Source organism: Hippocampus zosterae, chromosome 13, assembly GCF_025434085.1.
Source record: "Hippocampus zosterae strain Florida chromosome 13, ASM2543408v3, whole genome shotgun sequence".
Classification (NCBI taxonomy): Eukaryota; Metazoa; Chordata; class Actinopteri; order Syngnathiformes; family Syngnathidae; genus Hippocampus; species Hippocampus zosterae.
The window spans coordinates 6,418,091-6,437,942 of NC_067463.1; the positions used below are offsets into that span (position 1 = coordinate 6,418,091).

The following is a 19,852-nucleotide window of genomic DNA, read 5'->3' on the forward strand; positions in this document are numbered from 1 at the left end:
AAAACGGAAGACTTTGCCGCCAAAAGAGAGAACTTTTAGCGCACGCCCACAACGTTACGGAACAGGAAGTGACGAATTTAAAATGGCGTCCTCCGTGACCCGGCTCACTTCGCGCTGTTTCGTCACGTCACTAATTTCTAAACTCTGGCGCGCTCATCTCCATTTTGTATTCGCCAGAAATGTGTGTTTTTCGGCCACGGCCTCGGTCGCACACGGGGGATGTTTGACGGCTCACCCGAGCTCGCGGAGCCACAAAAATGCGGCGACATTGAACCAACTGACAGGTGAGTCCGCTTAATGTTAGCAAAACATATTCAGTGCTTGCCAAACCAGTCATATAAAGTGTTTAAAAACAGGATTTAGGATGTGATAAATGGAACAGATTAAAACGGCCTGCCCCCAGTAAGTCACATCTGTTTATGCCTGATGTAATGGTTTACTTACGTAGTCGTATTCACTGTCATGGCTGCATTAATTTGGCAGTTTATGGGCACCCGACTAAATGAACATTTAGTCACAACATTTACATGTACAATAGCGCACATTTGGTAGTATTCAGTGATACCTGTTGGCACCAACTGTCAGTCGTAGAAAAAGGAATATTTGAGGTGTGCATGTTCTCTTCATAAATTCCTCTAACAACCCAGGTTAAACTTGTCTCTTCATCGACCTATAAAAACCTCTCCCAGTCGAGGTGTATTTCTTCAACATACTTCCAAGTTCCTTGACACCAATTCCTATTGAGACAGATCCTTTGAGGCAACTCGTGGCGATTTAGACCTTTTCCGAAAGAGCGCAAAAACTGTGAAAGGTGAGTTTTTAATTGGATAGCAGGAGATGGCTCCCATAGGGAAGACAAACGCAAATGTGTCAACTTGTAAATCGTGAGCCGCAATTTTATGCCCTCAATTGTATACCAAAGATCAGTACATCTAAGGTGACAAGTGTGATTGTGTTGTCCCTTCTGCAGCCTTGCGATGTCCTCACGTTATCCCAGACCGATGCTTCCGCAGCAGCACGAAATGTGCGAACAAGCAAGAATTGTACGAAGTGCTGGGCGTTGCCCGCACGGCCTCACAAAGGGACATCAAAAAGGCATACTACCAGGTATGACGACCGCCGTTGTTGTTCACCTCATTAAACCATGGTAAATTCCTTACAAAAGTATGTCGAACAGTCTAATCCGAGTTCCTTTTGTTTACAGTTGGCAAAGAAGTACCACCCAGACACCAACCCAGACGACCCAGAGGCCAAAGAGAAGTTTGCTAAACTGGCTGAAGCCTATGAGGTAGTCACTGGTAACATACACGCACCGACTTTTACATCGCCCCTTCTCGCAGATGGAAATAAAGCATCAGGAAGAGGCGCACACAATTCATGAAGCTGCACAATCATTGAACTGAAGCATGAAATAACGCACTTTAATTTTTATTTCTTTTAAAGAATTATGGTGTTACTTTATGTTTTTATGAAGTACACTATTGTGTGCTGTTGTCTGTCAAGTAATAAAGCCACTATTGAATTTCATTCGATTGTGCTGGCTTAGCCATTGTTATTTCCCACATCCTTGCTGCATCACAGGTGTTGAGCGATGAGGTGAAGAGGAAGCAGTACGACACGTACGGCTCGGCCGGCTTCGATGCCAGCCGGGCGGGCCAGCAGCAATACTACAGAGCCGGCAGCGCCAATGTGGACCCCGAGGAGCTCTTCAGGAAGATCTTTGGGGATTTCGCCGGTGGCTTCCAAGACATCAACAGAATGTTTGAGCAACGGCCGGAGGTGAGAGAAAACAAGGCCGCTTCACAGCTAACTGGTGATTGATGTAAAAAGGTTCAATATGATAAAAATGGTGAATTGGTATAATGTAATCGATTCCATTTTTTATTTTGAGTCACATGGTTTTCTTTTTGTATATCTGAAGAAGAAAAAAATATTTGAAATTAGAGATCATATTTTTATGGGGTTGGGGTGATTCTCTAAAATCTACAACAGGCGATCACTTGGCACTTGACGTATTTCTCCTGCACGCCAATAGTTTGTGATGGAGCTGACGTTTGCCGAGGCGGCCAAGGGCGTGGACAAGCAGCTGTCAGTCAACGTCGAGGATGCCTGCCCAAGGTGCAACGGCAGGGGCAGCGAGCCGGGCACCAAAGTGTCACACTGCCACTACTGCAACGGCACCGGCATGGTGGGTCACACCTCTCTCCCCAATTTCAAATTAAAGTCGTTCATGCCTGCGCTTTCCTTTCCACAGGAGTCGCTGCACACGGGCCCTTTCATGATGCGAAGCGCGTGTCGACGCTGTGGCGGCAAGGGCTCCATCGTAACCACGCCCTGCGCTCTTTGCCGAGGTTCGGGTCAGACAAAGAAGAGGCAGATGATCACGGTGCCGGTTCCGGCCGGTAAGTGTCCATTCTGAAACATTACAGGAGGATGACGGGATCTCATCGTTTTTCTGTGCGGTGTCCCTGCATCATACTGAGTTGTGTGTGTCATGTTTTGTTCCATCGTAATGAAGACCTGATTTGCATCGTGTGATTCAAGTGACACACACCATGAATCAAATCAATCAGAAGCGAATGAGATAAAAAAAATTGCAATTTGTGAGGGTAGTGGTGCAAATGTATGAAAAATGAAGTGCCTCTTGACCACAACTGCAAATTGGGAGAGGGGTTGCATTTTTGATGTGATATAATAAAAACATGTTATGACTATTTGACAGTATTGTCAAGTGGGTACTGTACTGAAATGCGGAAAAGTGGTGAGAAAGTGAGCCAGGTTGATGTCAGATGTCTGTCTGCTTTAACGCTGGAAAAAAGACATCTCCACATGATGTCGAATCACCTTTAATTCTTGCTGTTTAATACTGCTGTTTTGGTTAGCCAGAGACTTGAAAAGAGCTTTCCAGTTCTTTAATGTTCACGAGTGAACAATAACATCTGAATTAATGTAATTTATATGCACTTTTTTTTTTTTTTTTTTTTGTCATGGGGGGAGTAGATGTTGAATACTGAAGTGACCAGACACGTTACAAAATAATTGCCGAGTCGGGATGCACTCTCCATGATGAGCACGATTTCACGTTTTGGATCGCACATTGTACTGCGAAACCCACTGTTGTGTCCTTGTGAGTGAATATGGCAATCGTCTACAGGGGTTGAACACGGTCAGACCGTGCAGATGTCAGTCGGCCAGAAGGAAATTCTCATTACGTTTCGGGTGAGTCTTATCAATTCGGCATAAGGCTGAATGTCTTTTCCCTTGTCCCCGATTGTTTGTTTTATCAAATGGGCCCACACAGGTCCAGGGGAGCCCCGTGTTCAGGCGCAACGGAATCGACATCCACTCAGACGTGCTGATCTCTGTGGCGCAAGCCATCCTGGGTGGCACCGCAACCGTGCAAGGCCTCTACAAAACCATCAGCATTGTGGTGAGATGGTTAGAAAGCCCCTAAAATTTGCGATTGCGACGTTTAATCCAAGCAAATGTGCTCGTCCCGGCATTTGCAGATACCCGCCGGCTGTCAAACGGATCAAGTGATTCGGCTGCAGGGGAAAGGCATTCGCAGGCTGAACAGCTTCGGCTACGGTGATCACTACGTGCACATCAAGATCAGCGTGCCCAAGTAAGAGACTTGAACGAGACAGTGCGCAGCTGATCTGTGCACCCAACACAACTCGGTGTAGCTTGCCTTACCCTTTGGCTTTGTGTTTCAGAACTTGGGTCTTGGCTTGAAAGTGGCTCGGGCTCTTCGCCTAGCCTAGCTGCCAAGTCAAACTGTGTTAGGACTGGATTGTGTAAATTGCAGGAATTACGATGACCTAAATTTTAAGATTCATAATGGCTGGTTCACAGATTTATAGAAAAATAAAATCTTCGTTTAATTACACACTTGATGTGTTGGGCAGGCAATCCAAAGAGCAAACTTTTTGCGTACAAGCCACTAAAAAGTTCTTTTTTTTGGTCATGTGTTGCATTTTTAACCTTCCACTGCAAGTGTCTTCGTGCATGTCATTCATTTTTGGTTGTTTGTTTCTGTAGGAAGTTGACGCGGAGGCAGCGATCTCTTCTACTCAGTTACGCAGAGGAGGAGATAGATGTTCCTGGGACCGTTAATGGTGTCACTCTGTCTCCAGGTAAGCATTGTACCATGGAGGAAAAAAAAACAAAACAAAAAACCCATGATGCGTTATTCTAATTTAAATTGTGCACTACAACACAGTTTGGTGTAAATTTGACCTTTTAATCGAGGTACACTGATATTGACTTTCCAAATCCGAACAGATTTTGAAGATGTTCTCTGATCGTAACTATTGAACAGCTATAAAATTTGTGAAAATCAGCCCCGAAATGTTTTCTGAGCAGGTTGGAGAGTAAAATAAGGTAGCCTTGTTTTTACCTTTTTGCTACATTTCAGTTCAGCTTACTAATGAAAGGAAAGATTTATTGTTTAGTTGACGAGCAATGTTATGAATCATTAATTGTCATAATTATAGAAGCCTACAAATATTTTAGAATTTGAAAAAGTGACAAAATATTGAGTCACTTATATTGTGATTTCCGATTGCGATTAAAAAATGGAAAGAAGCAATGATGCAAGGCATTAAGACTGTCCACCTTTCCTAGACGTACAGTTCATGTACAGTAATGGAGTTGACGCTTTGCTTTCAGCAGGGGGCGGCAGAGCGTCAGGTTCTAGTGAGAGGGCCAGCAGTTCAGCAGAAGCAGTGGACAAACAGAAGGAGGAAAAAGAGGAGGAGGAGGGGGGCTTCTTTTCTAAACTCAAGAAAATGTTTAGCTGAAATGAAGACCACAAGGTGGGCATTTCACCCTCATGTAAAGTCTCATTTTTTTTCAGTAGCACTTGTCCTTGTGAGTGTGAGCTGGTCCATGATACATTTTTTTCCCCCCATCTAGTAAACAACCCATTCACACTGGCACGATTTAGAAGTCGCAATGAACCTAATGCGCATGTTGTTGAAATGTGGTTGGAAACTGAACCCGGAGAAAACCCACACCAACACGGGAAGAGCTGCCTTTACGTACGAGGATCAAATTGATAGAAGCCACCTTAGTGTGAGCTGGATCTTTGAAAGCTTACTGTCAAACTGTTTTTCAACAAAAGGTCAATATGCCAAAAGAAGAACATTTCTCAGACACGAAAGATTTTTTTTCCCCTGCTGGTTACTACTTTTCAAAAAACAAAACAAAACATTTGTCTTCAAAAGTATATATTCTTTCGCTTTTAGGTTTTTTTTCCAAATACAGTTTTTCTTGACATTTTCATCTTTTTCTTTTAAAAAAAGAAAAATCCCTCAAATGACTATTTTCTCAATCAAATGATTTTTGGGGATTCTTTTTCTTTTCTTTTTCTAAGACAATGAAGGTCAATGTGGAAAAAGAAGATGACGAATCCGGAAGGAGTCACCTTTGCATGGGGCCAGTTGCAAACGTTGCGCGCAGCAAACAGGACAGAAAAACATGGCAACGCCTCCGCAAAGTGGCAAAGAATGATGGTAATTAGCGTAAAGGCTTGTATGTCTCTAAGAAACATGTAGCAGCGGCTTAAAAATATATTTAAATAAATTCCACAAGCTTTCATTCTTTGTAGCTGATGTTTGAGGACAACCGGGGGCGTCATCACCCGCCGTGTGGTTTTGAAGCCCGGCAGGGAGACTCCAAAGGCAAATTGAAGTTAGACGCCGGCTGTCCCTTTTCGCTGCTTTTTTGGGACCACAGAAAACGTTCTGTTCTCAGCGTGCGGTTTCCACGCGACAACTGTAAACGTCCTGACTCAAGCTGACCGAGCCTCCCACACTCCACGAGGTGGTTCTGTGTGACGAGTAATTGACGGAATCCTTTTTGCTATTTACGTCTGCGCCGTGGTTAGCAACAAAAAAAAATGCTCAGCGTCCGTATTGGACTGATCGCTGAAGTATTTCAAGTTGCGCTGATCTCATTCTGTGTCGAAAAATGTCCTCCGGCGAGCTGGAGCCAACACTGGTTTGCCGGTCAAGCAAACATTGATTTGGCTTTGTTCTATTAAAACATGCCATCATGCTACAAGCAGTTGTTTTGCACGGGCAGACGCAAAAAGAAAACGATAACTTTTGGGGCTTTGTTTCCCTGTAAAAAAGTCAACATTGATTGAGTTCTAAGTTGAAAGGTTTTTTTTCCCCCGAAATTTACTTTTCAAAGCTCGGAATGCAGCAAAATGAAATTTCCAAGAAGAATAGAAAGCTCCCATGGGAATTCAGCAAACTTCACGGCCATGGGTTGCTCCTTCTCTTCCTCCTCCTCATGTGGGCCTCAGCGGAATCATAAATTTTCTTTAGTCTGAGGCTGTCACACTCCAAAATCACTCTTTTGTAATTATGGAGCGACGGTTGAGTCCCTGTGTTGTTTCTTCCTCGGCCCGTGGCTGGAAAAAAATTGTCGAGGTTGCAGACGGAAATGTTCCTTGTGATTTAGTATTCATCTCAGGGGTCCCACCATCACACACAAAAGTTTAACTGATTAACATGAAATGAGTTGGTGATGCCTGTTTGTTTGTTTATTGAACATAAAACATATACAGTAATAATTTGACAGAAAATAAGGTAGATAAAAAAAGTAAAGCGAAAGAAATCAGTCTTCATTCAACAGTTATGTTCAAGGGAGTAGGATGAAGTAAAAAATGTATCTAGTCCTACCCCGTTACGTGTTTATACCTACTAAATCATTTTTATATCAATATATTTATTATATTATTCTATATTTTTATAGAAAAGAAAAAGTAAGAAGAAATCTCCATTAAGGCTCATACTTTACCCTTAACCGTGATATTTTTACAACGTTTGGTTGTTATAACGGGACCACAAAAAAGACTTGAGGAGCTGTGCACAAAATTAAACGATCTGCCATTTTGTACAAATTCCAGGACTCTTCTACGGTATTCGTTCAAATTGTCCCCAATTGGAAACAGGTTATGGACATTTAGTGTTTACCAACCTTTATTGGGCCAAGCCACTTACAACCTACATGCCAACAAAAATATCAAAATATTGAAACAACACGCGGCCCGGTAGTCCAGTGATTAGCACGTTGGCTTCACAGTGCAGAGGTACCGGGTTCAATTCCAGCTCCGGCCTCCCTGTGTGGAGTTTGCATGTTCTCCGTGGCCTGCGTGAGTTTTCTCCGGGTGCTCCGGTTTCCTCCCACATTCCAAAAACATGCATGGCAGGCTGATTGGACGCTCTAAATTGTCCCTAGGTGTGAGTGTGGGTGTGGATGGTTGTTCGTCCCTGTGTGCCCTGCGATTGGCTGGCAACTGATTCAGGGTGTCCCCCGCCTACTGCCCGAAGACGGCTGGGATAGGCTCCAGCACCCCCCAAGATCCTAGTGAGGATCAAGCGGTTCGGAAAATGGATGGATGAAACAACACTCGTTGTGAAATCTTCCCCAGTTTAGTTGAAGCCAAAGTTATTCTGTTGAATGTAGGGCCTGACCGATATGAATTATTTGAGGCTGATGTAGATTCCGATATATGGCAGTATACAATTCCAACAACCGTTCAATTAAAAAAAGTACAATGAATGAAATAACTTTTCAGTCCCTTAATGCTGTCAATAAAAAAGATAACTTAAAGGCAGAACGTTTGACTGTTTTACCTTTTTTTGGTGTGGTGGGGGGCATGGAAAAGCATTATATCTGTTCTGCCTCTCACTGTACGTCACTGTCATTAATTGGTGACCGAAGGAATGGCATTCCTCTATTGGTCTTTATAAACAAAATTGTTTAATAGAATGTTTAAAAAAATCGTGATTTTGTGCATTCAGTAAATATTTTGTCACCACGAGCACGATAGTACATGTCGAAGTATCACACCCGCACAGTAAACTGTAGTAATGGTATTGCTGCAGAGGATAAAGAATGTATGCCTCAGTATTGTTGCATTGTCAGCCTTCATATTTTGCGATACTAGTTCCTTTAGCACTCAATGGAATTTTGCATTGTTGTTAGCATTAAGCTAGCAGACTTTTGTCATATAATAGTGGTCGCTTACGGATTCAAAGTTACATACATTTCATTTTCCGGTCAATAAACAGCTTGAAGAAAGCACTTTACCTCTGTTCACTAAGAAATCTCGGGAACAAGTTGAACATTTGAACAAAAGTCAATTTAGTGTGGTCTCACGGCCATGCAACAAGCTCAACATAGGTGGCAATGAAGAAACTAGGAAATTAGCAGTTCGGTCCTCCTCCATCTGCACTGCAGTATAATTCAAACAAAAGATTTTTTTTTAAAGCTGCTTTTACAAAGATAATACTAAGTCTTCATCAACTCTGTCAGAGCGGTATTTAGTGAACAATGTGTTCATTGCCGTGGGTTGCGATGGTGGTGTAAAAGCATTCACTTGCTGTATAATTACAGGCAAAAAAGTCAAATCTCGAGTGTGACCGTCCCGCAGCATTGTCGTCCAGCTCATTAAAACGCAAACCCCTTCACTCTGGTTCCTTTCATGGAGTTCAGGCGCCACCCCAAACCAAAGTGAGAAATCAAAAGCTTAAAAAAAACGAACAACAACAAAAAAGTCACAGCAGATTCAAATTTGCCATGTTAAACACAGAGTGGGAACACACAGACGACAGCGACTTGAATGGTGATTAGAGAGCAAAGTCAATAAAAGCTGATTGAATGCTATGCATCAAGACTTCCTCCAAGCGTTTCACCTCTTCCGAGTCACAAAGCCAGACGCCCCTTGTCTGGTCTCGTGCTTTTACAAACATATAAAAAGTGGCCGTGTGTCAATCACACGTGACTGACAGCTGGTTGCTGGGAGTAACTGGGAAACGCAGGAAGCAGTTTGCAGTCCGCATTGTCGGTTGGCCTCCGGCAGGGCAGTAACAAAGGCCCCCGAGAAGCAGCTAGCCGAGGCTAATTGGACACGTACAGGTGGTTCCTAATAATACGTCCTCAAAGTAAGCACCTCATCAAATGTGTTCGGACAGTGTGAAATGCACAAAATTGTTGCTTTTTAGTTGACAAATCAGTGAATGAAGAAGTCCAGAAATGGTGGGAGCCTTCATCTTCTTGACCAGGAGTCTCCCATGGGAAAATTGTTTTTGCCTTATGTGGTCTTTGTTCATCTTCTGTACAATAGGAGCAGCATTGTTAGTTCCTTTATTTTTGTATTGGGGGTTTCAGATCAAAGGATGATGATAACATGTAATATTTGGTGGCCATTACCCGTAGTTGCAATATGTGCTTCAAGCCGATGAACCCCATTGACCGAACTTCATTTGAAATGCCTTGACTGCAGCCTCCTCCAGTGTGCGTTTTGGCTCACAAGCAGATCTTTTCTTTCTCCATACTTCAACTTTTCCATCATTGGTAGAAGTTAATCTTGGTGTCATCAGTCGATTAAAAAAATCATTCCAAAACTCCTTTTTTTTTGGGCTTCGTCCCTGCACTGCAAAATTTAATCTGGCCTTCTTCTGAGTGATTTGCATCTTGTGGTATGTCCTGTATATTTTTCTTCTCGCCTTCCAACAGCGGCCCGCGATATATTCAGCCCTACCCCGTGGAGTTTGTTGCTGCCTCTTATCTTTTGGGTGTCGTAGCGGATGTCAGGTCACATTTAAAAATCCCTCACTTTCGTTCGGAGGACAAAAAATCGGCTGTTGTGAGGGCAAACGGCTACTTAAACATAACCAAGCATGAGCTCATCTCCGAGTGCGTGTTTGTTATATGTCAGTGTGTCTAAAGGAAGGTGGGAGGCCCAGAACCGATTTATAAAAGCCCATGTGGAAAGCATCAAGTAATCTCGTAATCTGATATTCAATCTGGGGGCTGATTTTGAGGCGGGGACATTTCCTTGACCCCTTTATATGGTCTTAAAATATATATACACACACACTGCGCAGATGCATATGGCAATGATCTGGCGGGCCAATTAGCTGAGGCTGCGGGGGTGGAAGGGCACGCAGGCTGAAAGTGGAAGCAACGTCGCCGTGATTGAGGAAAAATGGGAAACAGGCAGGAACCAACGTCACCCTTTGGCCTCCCACACACAAACGCAATGCTGTTTACGACAGCAGTAAAAATCTCTCACATCCACCGACTCTGTCATTATGCCTTCCAGCATTGCCATACCCCGAAAAAGAGTGTCTGTGTCAGAAACTGTTATTATGCAAAGCATCACTGACGATTTCTTACTCTTGGAACTTGAATCGCCCAAAAGCGTTTTTTTTTCTTTTTTTTTTTTGGGTGATGTCACAGAGTGATGATAACTGCACAACAGGAAATGGGACTTTTTGTTTCGTTTCCCGCCTGTATTTCGTGCTCATGAGCTGCGTTTTGTGTGTGTGTGTGTATGATTTAAGATTGCTTAATTTAGGCAACCTAAACACACATACTGTATACATACTGTATTACCAGCTGTTTTGGAGAGTTTTTTGGTGTATTTGAAAGACCCACGGGAGATTGTGTTCTCTGACAATGTAACCAGATAACCTACCAGAAAAAACAAACAAACGTCTTGTTAGGTTTTTGCATGTCACTAAGAGTAGAACATTCTGTTAGGCTAGTTTAACTAAAAACACTTGTTTCCAACCCAAAAGTGGAGAAAACCTCGGAATCTCTCCCCCCCAAAATCTCAGTCTCTGATGCTATTTTTTTTGCTTTTGTGACACCTCATACTGTAACAGAACTAAAACAAGCAAAGGGCATTTGATGGCAAAATGCTCATTTATTTGCAGTCAGAAAACATGCCAAAATGAGCGCTGACTCAACTTTCTTTCATATTAATTCATGGTTGATTTCCTACAGTTTAGCCTAAAACTAAAACATGTATATAAATCTGATATCATTTATTGCTATGCAGCTGAATTTATTGCTTGTGAAGACGACGTTGAAAAAAAAAATGCATCTTGATTTGCAATCGCAGTATTTAGGAAAAAGAATCCCGTTTGGATTACTTTTCAAAATGGTTGAGCTCAAGTTAAAATGTTCTTCAGCGTTGCGTTAAATGCACACGTAAACAAGCAGCAAACTGCATGGGACATTCTCATCATTCATTTTCAGAACATTTCCCCTGCTAATTGTGTCCGGCCCCTGATCGTGTTAGTCTACTATGGTGATTTTTGTTGGCCTCATGGCTAACAACTGCCCTTATAAATCATATCCAGCCTCCAAGGCAGCTTGAAGAATGATTACCGAGTACAAACACTACTCGGAAATTATGCAGTAATTATTTGTCATTTATATTTATAATTTGGGGTGTGTGCCATACTCAAAATGTTCAAATTTTAGCCTGACCACTTGAGCTTAGCTTGTCACCGTTGTCCTCAAAACAGCTTTGATGTTCGCCTGGAGACATGGATCAGATCATGTAATGTAAGCACAATAAAAATGTCAACAATGTGCCACCAAAAAAAAAAAAAACAACAACTGTTGGCTGGGGTCAACGTCTTTGATTTCTTTGCTTTTAGTAAGCCAAAAATGTGCTGCTCTGCGTCGGCTCAGTAACGTAACCCAACCCTGCCTGATTGCTCCCATGATGCAGGAGTGGTTCTGGCTTGCTTTCACTGCTGTGATTTTAGTTTTTCCCGTCCCCCTGAATGTTTAACCGTTGTTTCACCAGGAAAGTCAATTAAGGTCTAATTATATATAATGAGAGCAGGGCATGAGGCAAAATTACAGGAGGGAAACTGGCAAATGTGACAAAAGCAGTGAAAGGGGGGGGGGGGGGAAACAAAGCAGATGTTTGCCTGAAGAGAAGTAAAAGCACCAACTTTACAACTAAAAGTCCCAAAACGAGTTGACGTTTGTCAATTAAAACCAAAATCAAGTAAAACTACACCACGTGTTAACACCAAAATTGAGCAGAATCAATCCACCACGTCCAGCTGAGCCATCATGGTGGGAGCTGGCTAGCTAACCAGCTAGCTTATTGGCACGAAAAGAATCGCGTGGTGCCCGCAAATTGACAGCTCACCGCACCAAAACCCATGAAAGACTACTCGGGTACACCTTTTAATGGAATGTGACAACTCTGGTAAAGCTGAAGTGAAACGCGCTTGTAAAGGCTGACCGAGATGTGATGATGGTATGATTTGTAAGTGACTAAGTTGATAGGTTTTCTTTGACTTTTGAGGCCAATATTTCGCGACCATTTTGGTGCGTGCTGAGGTTAAGAGGGTCCTGCTTTCTGTCTCAGGCCCACGGTACTTTTACACTCGCCTTCATCTCTCAGCGTTTGTTTGGATGATATGGTGACAGCGTGGCGTAAACACACGAGGGAGGCTCTGTTGTCAGCATTAATCTTATGGCAGACCGTCTTTCATAACAACAGCGTCGCGCGAGCCGCGTCGATGTCGTGCATGACGTCACTAAATGGCTGTGTTTTACATTTTCCCCTTTGGCAAACTCGGCTTCGCGGAACGCCTTTTTTTGGAATAAAATCGGGATGGGTGGTTATTTGCGTTGAAAGAATGAAACGTGTTGCATGCGGGACACAGAACGAGGGGGGGGGGGATTGATTCTCCTCTTTTGTTGAAACAGCTGCAGGCGTGCTGAGAGAGCTGCGCTAGAAGAGTTGCTTATTATGGAAAGCGCGCGCACACACACACACACACGGTGCTGTTTATCCAGCATTGCTTTTGGCGCGCCAACTCGAAAGTGGTGTTCAATGTGCACAAGTCCCTCCAGTCTAGTAGTTGTGAAGTTAAGTAGATTTTTGGGATTATATCTTTATTTGCTTTTAATAATAATAATAATAACTAACCAACAGAATTTCAAAAATGAGTCACAATGAAAGGATAAACTACAGTAACTCAAATCTAAAATCCCAAATTTACAACGCTGTTTAGGAGAGATGAGAACGACCGTACATTCCTGTCGTGACTATTTGCCATCGCTAATAGAATGGAATGCACAGTGCAATTTTAGCGCTCCTATGTGTCAGTGTCAAGAGGCTGGCCACCTGGGCACATGCAATCATCTCCCTCTGTACACTTTCCACAGCCTCATCAAAGTTAATGGCGAGCGAGCCTGTTTACATTTTACTTTGAAGCCAATGACCTTTGTTTGACCGTTAAGAAAGTGTTTGTCCTCGCTAATCCCCGCTGCACCGCCTCGTGTTTACCAAGCAGCGCGCTTGTTTGCTCATCCCGGATAATCGGGGGTCTCGCCGGGACAACGGTACACACCCAGGTGGGAGCCGTGACGCCACTGGCTCGTTCATCTGTCCTTTGGTGTTTGCTGATGACACTTTACGATTGCCCCCGGTATCGGAAAGAGGAAGTGGGTTGCAAACACCGGTCTTCCCACGCGGGTTAGGGTTTGAAACCAAAGATGGAAGTGTTAATACTGGATTTGGGCAAAGGCTCTACAATTGTGCAGACTTGACTGACGTGAGTGAAGTGGAACAATCACAGAGGGAATATGGGACTTCTTATCGCAGGGCAAGGGCAGGTGACTTAAATACTGCAGGGGGTCAGAATTTTTTCATCAGTTTTTCTGGGGGGGCTGGGGGGCTTTGAATTTGTAAAAAAAAATAAAAATCTGCTCAAATTTTTTTTTGGGGGGGTGGTGAAATTCATCAAAGGTCAGAGTGTGGATGCAGGCTGCCAGTTGCCCATCCCTTAATTAATATATGCAGACTGCCAGACGATAAGCGCGATTTAATTCACTCTATGCTGTCAAATTGCATAACTCGCTTCACCAGATTAGAGGCAAATGAAGCCAGAGAGGAAGTTCTCAGCACAGGTTATCTTAATTGATTCCTCCTGATCACTGGGATCTGCTTAAATCCTCGAAAGTGTGCTGCTTCCACACTCCCAACACGCACATTGTGGAAGACCACTCAACTCCCTGTCTGGGAAAAATCCAAACGATTCATCAAAAAGAGCAGTTAAAGCTTATTTATTTTATGAAAAGGCATCTGTGTTAGTCGGGGTTGTCCACACCTTTCACTCTGAGTGCCACATACAGAAATGTTTTTACTTTAATTTATCAAGCACGCTAAAATCAGTCAATTGAGCAATTGAGTATTTAAAATATTAGTGTTTTTTAAAAAAAATGCTACCTGGATAACTTTTTATAAGGCAAATAGTTGAGGATTTTACAAAATTTCGGGATGGTCAGATGCTCTGTATGCCACAAGAAAATATTTGCCTCTACACTGAACAGCAGCTAAATCAACACTCGAAACCAAAACCGGTGCAATCAGTCGTAAGATGACCTTTTTTTTTTAAAGCAATTACTTGGGAATCATGAATGTGATATATTCCAATATTCTCAATTTGGACCTTGGCACAGAGCAGAAAAGTGAAGGAAACCATTTTTTTTCTGTAAAAATGAATAATCTTTATTCACCGCGAGGAAACGGTTACTAGTTTAGTTACAAATAGTTCGTCTCCTTCCTTGCATATTTAGAAAAGCTCAAAGTATTCAGGACTTGCTCTTTCTCGTCTTCCTCTCCTCCCTTCTACTGTGCATAACTGCTCACCCATCCCCTCTCTGCTCAGCCGAGGGGAGGGGGACGGCTGGCCTCTTATTAATTTCAAAAAGGCGGCTCACATCGTGATCTCTGCAAGCAGTCGATCATATTGCGCCACTCTTAGAAGTCTCCCTGCAAAAAGAACAGAACAGCAATATCAGTGACGGGCAGTCTGAATGTTTATTGAAACGTTGAGTTCGTCAAACCAAGGAAAACCGTCAAACCAGTCCTGAGCCCATGCCCCCCCCCCTGCCCCCTCCGTGAATGAATTTGAACATGTTTGAATCAGAAACTGCCAGAAATGATCACACTCTGTGTCCAACTCTTGCTCAACAAACCGCTCTCCGGAAGACAGCCAGGTGATTTTTAGGGCAGAGTGCCAGCTTCGGAAAGACAAAACCGGTGAGAACGCCGCGCAGACCACCCACCTCCGCCTCATATGAACAGGTACTTTTAACGGCTTAGCGCTGATCCAAACTTGATGTGCTCAAGCGTTGCCCTTCATCCAGATGCGAAGGTGCATCTCCTTTTTCACGTAATTAAACAAATCGTGTTTGATCGGCACAGGGGTGGATCGATTCCATTGAAAATGGAACAAGCAACAGAGATTCAGATGTCAACCCTGCAGGTTTCACCGCCGCGTGTGTGGGAAGTGCGCGGCTCGGGAAAGTTGAGATTGTATCAAGCGTGTCGGCAGCACACGCATTCATATGCATCAACACACGTACACACACGCTGTTCTCTCGTCCAGCTCCTTTTCCAACGATAACGACCACACTTCTTTAGCTTGCATACCTTCTTTCTCCTTTGTCTCCACCTTTAGGGATTTTCCCCTCCACCACCACTACCTCATTTGCCTTCTGAGTCCAGTTTATTACTTTGTAAAGTAAATAAATAAATCCCCCTCCTGGTGGTAATTTCTCTGGTGGAACTACTCCCAAACCAGTGGTAAAACAGACAAAATTTTGGGGTTAGTTAGGCAACCTCCAGTCACTCTAAAATGCTGATCTGTACGTAGCATGCGAAATGAGAAAAATGTTAAACCTTTAGTAGGCAAGAGAGATGAAGCATTTTAAGAGTAACATAATCCACACAAAAAATTATTCGTACATATATACATTCATACATTATACTGCATTGCAGTATAAGGACAGTGTAAGACCCGGTGCAAAGACAGTGTCTACCATCTTGTGGTTGAAGGTGACATTACAACTTAAAATTATACGGTGGACCCTCACTGGGAGAGAGACCAAGCGGGTCCCCGCATGGCGATAACCCACTTCTGATTAACGCTCATTGAAATGCAATGGATGGCGGCCCGGTGGGCCAGTGGTTAGCGTGTAGACCTCACAGTGCAGAGGTTCCGCGTTCAATTCCAGCTGCGGATTCCCTGGCCTGCGTGGGTTTTCTCCGGGTGCGTTGCAGGCTGATTGAGCACTCTAAATTGTCCCTATGTGTGAGTGTGAGGATGGTTGTTTGTCTCTGCCATTGGCTGGCTAACCGGTTCAGGGTGTCGCCCGCCTACTGCCCGAAGACGGCTGGGATAGGCTCCAGCGACCCTTGTGAGGATAAAGCGGATCAAAAGATTGATGGATGGATGAAATGCAACAGATATTTTTTTTTCTTTGTAAAGCCAAAACAAATCTTCAAAAACACTATAATATACATTTGCACACATTTTCCAAGGGGTTTGGAAAACAAACAATAAAAAGAAAAATCTGAGAATAAGTGAATCCGTGACTATGTGACTATCTGTCTGTGTTCGTGTGTGTGTGTGTGTGTGTGAGAATGTTTGTATGAGCAGGTCCATATGTGTGACGGCGACAACCCGTCCTCTCTCGATGGGATCGTGGGAAGATGCTCCCGCCCGAAAAGCAAAACAAACAAATCAATAAAGTAAAGAAGCAAAGCAAAAATAAGCCAATTCAACATTCAACTGGTGACCCCCTCCCCCCACCCCCTCAGACACCCCTTTGAGCTATTTTTAGCAACAGTTCCTTTCCACGATGTGGGCCTGCATTGTGAAAAAACAACGAACCCAGGGGGCTCAATGTGTGGGAAGACTCGAATATTGCAGTAATATCTCAGTGCGATCAACAGTCGAGCCATTAAACTTGCATTCGTCAATTTCATTTTCTATAGCGTTCAATCTCATTCGCGTAACAGGAGAGCTGGTTGCTAGCCAATCACGGGATACCTGTGGACAAACAAGCATTCGCACGTGCAGGTTTTGGGAATGTGACTTTATAATAACATGGAGTCATGACATACTATAATGAACCCTTTCAGGGACAGCGGTTACTACAGTGGACAGCTGATCATGTTATCAGGTTACGGGGTGCATGAAAGGGTTAAACAAAAGCGAAAATCATTTTTGTCACATTGAGAGGCCATCTCGCCCGGCTGGGAGTCATGTAAGAAAGACAGATATTCTCTTGATTGAGACGCCTCAACTCCTCTCAGCTCATTAATGCTGCACTAATATTTGTCATTCTTTGCTGACAATAGATAATATGACTGAGGATTGTCTTTCGACAGATGTTGAGACACCGTTTGTGTTCGATCAGTTGCTGATAGAGTTGTAGAACTGCATCATCGATGCTAATTAGCATTGAAATTAAGCTAGCAGACCGAAAGGCTAAGATACGCCGTTATTTTAAATGAACAAGTGGGCAAAAATAAACCCAATTCATGAACTCTTTTTGTGTTTCAGCCAAGAGGCGAAGGCGGCCCGAGAGGAAGTGGCTGCTGCTGGAGTGGGGAAGGCGTGGGTGTCGACGTTTGAGGTGAGCAGGGAGGCCTGGCAAGCCGCGAGGCAGAAGGGGAGAAGACAGACGAGGGAACATGACATCCACTCTGAAGTAAGAATGTGAGAAAGGGGGGGTGTAAATGGCTTTTGGAGGTCCACGTGTAAGCAGCAAGTTGGTGCATGAACTGTGTTTGTGTGTTATTGTAAATGAACAGATCGGTCTTGCGCCAAATATGCCAATCCTAAAGAGAGACTATGATAACTACCTCTGTTGCTCACTCACACACGCACAAACATACGCAAGCAAAATACACACACATACACAGGCCAAAACGCCTCCTCAGCCACATGCCGGGCCCACATGTGGCCTAAAATCCCAAATTCATACCACCACCACACACACACACACACACACACACACACACGCACACAAAATACTTCAGGAGTGCGAATGAGGGGATTTCCAGCTTGATGACTCACAGATGGGAGTCAGCAGCCTCTGATTGATGATCAGAGGTTGTAACCACAGACATTTGTGTGTGTGTGTATCTAATATATATATATATATATATATATATATATATATATATATAAAATATGGCTGCCGTTGCCAGGAAGCTAAAGAACATGGAAAAAAAAACATGGACAAGGTAATGCTCGGATTTGTTGAGCTCTTGTTTGATGGTTTCTTGGTTTTGCCTGACTTCCTTTTCGGTAGAAGTCCAAATTGTAAAATGATGATGGTGGTGGTAATTAAAGTTTAAATGTTCACAGAAGGTAATTTACTGAGCTCTTGTGAGTAAAGGAACCCTCCCTTGTCCCGCTCTTTCACAGATTATTTTAAATCCCGTTATAACTCAGTGATGTTATTGTTTGTGTTTGGGTGTAATTCCACTTTCGGTCACAAGGTTGTGGCGCAGTGTGCAAAACCATACACTTGAAAGACAAAGAAAGTGTCAGCCAAATTTTTGCTGAGGAGATTCGAAAGAGATTAGGTCAATGTCTCAATGTTGTTTGTGTTTGTGTGTAATTCTACTTTCGGCCACTAGGTTATGGCACTGTGTGTAAAACTGTAAATTTGAAAGACAAAGAAGAGAAAACAGGAAGTGTCAGCCTCATTTTTGTTGAGGAGATGAGGTCAGTATCTCAATCCTCCAGCATCTTTCGTTTTATGTCTACAGAAAGTGACATTGTGCCATCTTTGGACACGATTATGCATCTATCCCCATTGTTACAGACTGTGTGTCCGTTTCTGCGCTCCTGTCATAGAATTAAAGCGGTAGCTGACAAACGAGCAGAGCTGCGGTTTGCGCTGGGCAGCCTCTAAATGTCAATTCACACGAAAAGTGAGCAGCCAACCAAAGACATTCATGGCCAAAAAGCTAGCTTTCTCCTCAGGATCATGTTTGCGGAATTTTTCCCTCCGTTTAGATGTCACTTGCTCCATTCAGGGTGATCATTAAGCCGTATTGTCTTTGGCCGGTGGTAGTTGAACAGTCGTGTCTGTAGAAGTCATCAGCAGGCAGCAGCTGACTGAGACTCTCTTTGTTGATCGAAGAACATGATACAGGACCAAATGTCTGTTCAACAGAAGTACAGTTTTTCGTGGCTGAAAAAAATGCCCAGTACCGTACAAAATTTGTGTAAATGTAAAAAAAAAAGCTTGACACTGTTTTTTTATCCAAACGTGCCTCGTTTGTGCTCGGGGGGAGAGGGGTTAATGGCATGCAACTGCCCCCCCCCCCACCACCATCACCACTTCTGTTATGATATCCGAGAATAGCATGTTTGAGAGACGCGCACACACAACTATAGATAGGAATAGATGGATATTGCAAATGTCTATTACCTTTTTTTTTTCCTCATTGAATTGTGTGTACAATTTTGAAGAGAAAATCGAATCTAATCCATTTCAGAAAAAGGTTTGTGACAAAACTAAGTATGGGGTGGTGGTGTTCTGAATACTTTTCGAATGCACTCTTATGGTGACACTTTCACACTGAAACTGATTATTTTTTTATTTTCTCAAAAAAATGTTCCGATAGCGATCCATCATTTAAAAAGCAAACACGAAAAACGATATCATCAGCGATGACATCATCGGGGCCAAGTTTTGAGGAAGAAGAATCTCAAACGCTCATTCTTCATCACTGTGATCTCAAAATGAAGTTACAAATGGGGAAAATAAATTTCAGTTCTGGTGGGGGTCGGGGGGGATTGAATCAACTTAGAACAACAAATAAAACTGGTGGCTTTGTGGATTTTGAAGAATCTGTCAGTCGGCGTTTGCCTGGGCTCTCTACCGGTTCCGACTTCGACACATGTTCAAGTGCTAACGAGCAATGGCTTCCATGTCGCACGACAGACGTATTATTGAGTCCCTCTGTGCAAGAGGGGTCAAGGTGGCAAAATGTCGGCTTTGAAGTGGGTGGCCCAGGCTTGGGGTCCTGTCAGGGAAAAAAAAAAAAGGTCAGTCATGTTGAAGGGGGCGGGCAGAGAGAGGGGGAGCTGTCCGTCACACTGCCGCCGTGATTCAAGACTCAATGTCAGGTGACTTTTTGACCCGCCGCCTTGACTTCACATGGCGACCAAGACGAGACCAAACTGGGAACACAGCCGCT

General features: G+C 43.4%; 1 protein-coding gene across 3 annotated transcripts; it reads left to right on the forward strand.

Annotated features, from left to right (window-relative positions):
* The first annotated feature begins 70 nt into the window (after positions 1-70).
* LOC127613881 (dnaJ homolog subfamily A member 3, mitochondrial-like) lies at positions 71-17,779 on the forward strand. 3 transcript variants are annotated; one of them, XM_052085166.1, is made up of 12 exons: positions 71-284; positions 971-1,107; positions 1,205-1,288; positions 1,582-1,779; positions 2,036-2,188; positions 2,255-2,402; positions 3,155-3,219; positions 3,302-3,430; positions 3,510-3,625; positions 4,042-4,136; positions 4,672-4,817; positions 17,196-17,779. In XM_052085166.1, the coding sequence occupies exons 1-11, from the start codon at positions 83-85 to the stop codon at positions 4,800-4,802; spliced, it is 1,458 nt and encodes a 485-aa protein (XP_051941126.1). In that variant the 5' UTR covers positions 71-82; the 3' UTR covers positions 4,803-4,817; positions 17,196-17,779. The 3 variants fall into 3 exon arrangements, with proteins under 3 accessions (XP_051941126.1, XP_051941125.1, XP_051941127.1); XM_052085165.1 differs by lacking the exon at positions 17,196-17,779 and adding an exon at positions 5,378-5,601; XM_052085167.1 differs by lacking the exon at positions 17,196-17,779 and adding an exon at positions 5,378-5,601 and having other exon boundaries at positions 4,675-4,817.
* Positions 17,780-19,852: the final 2,073 nt, after the last annotated feature.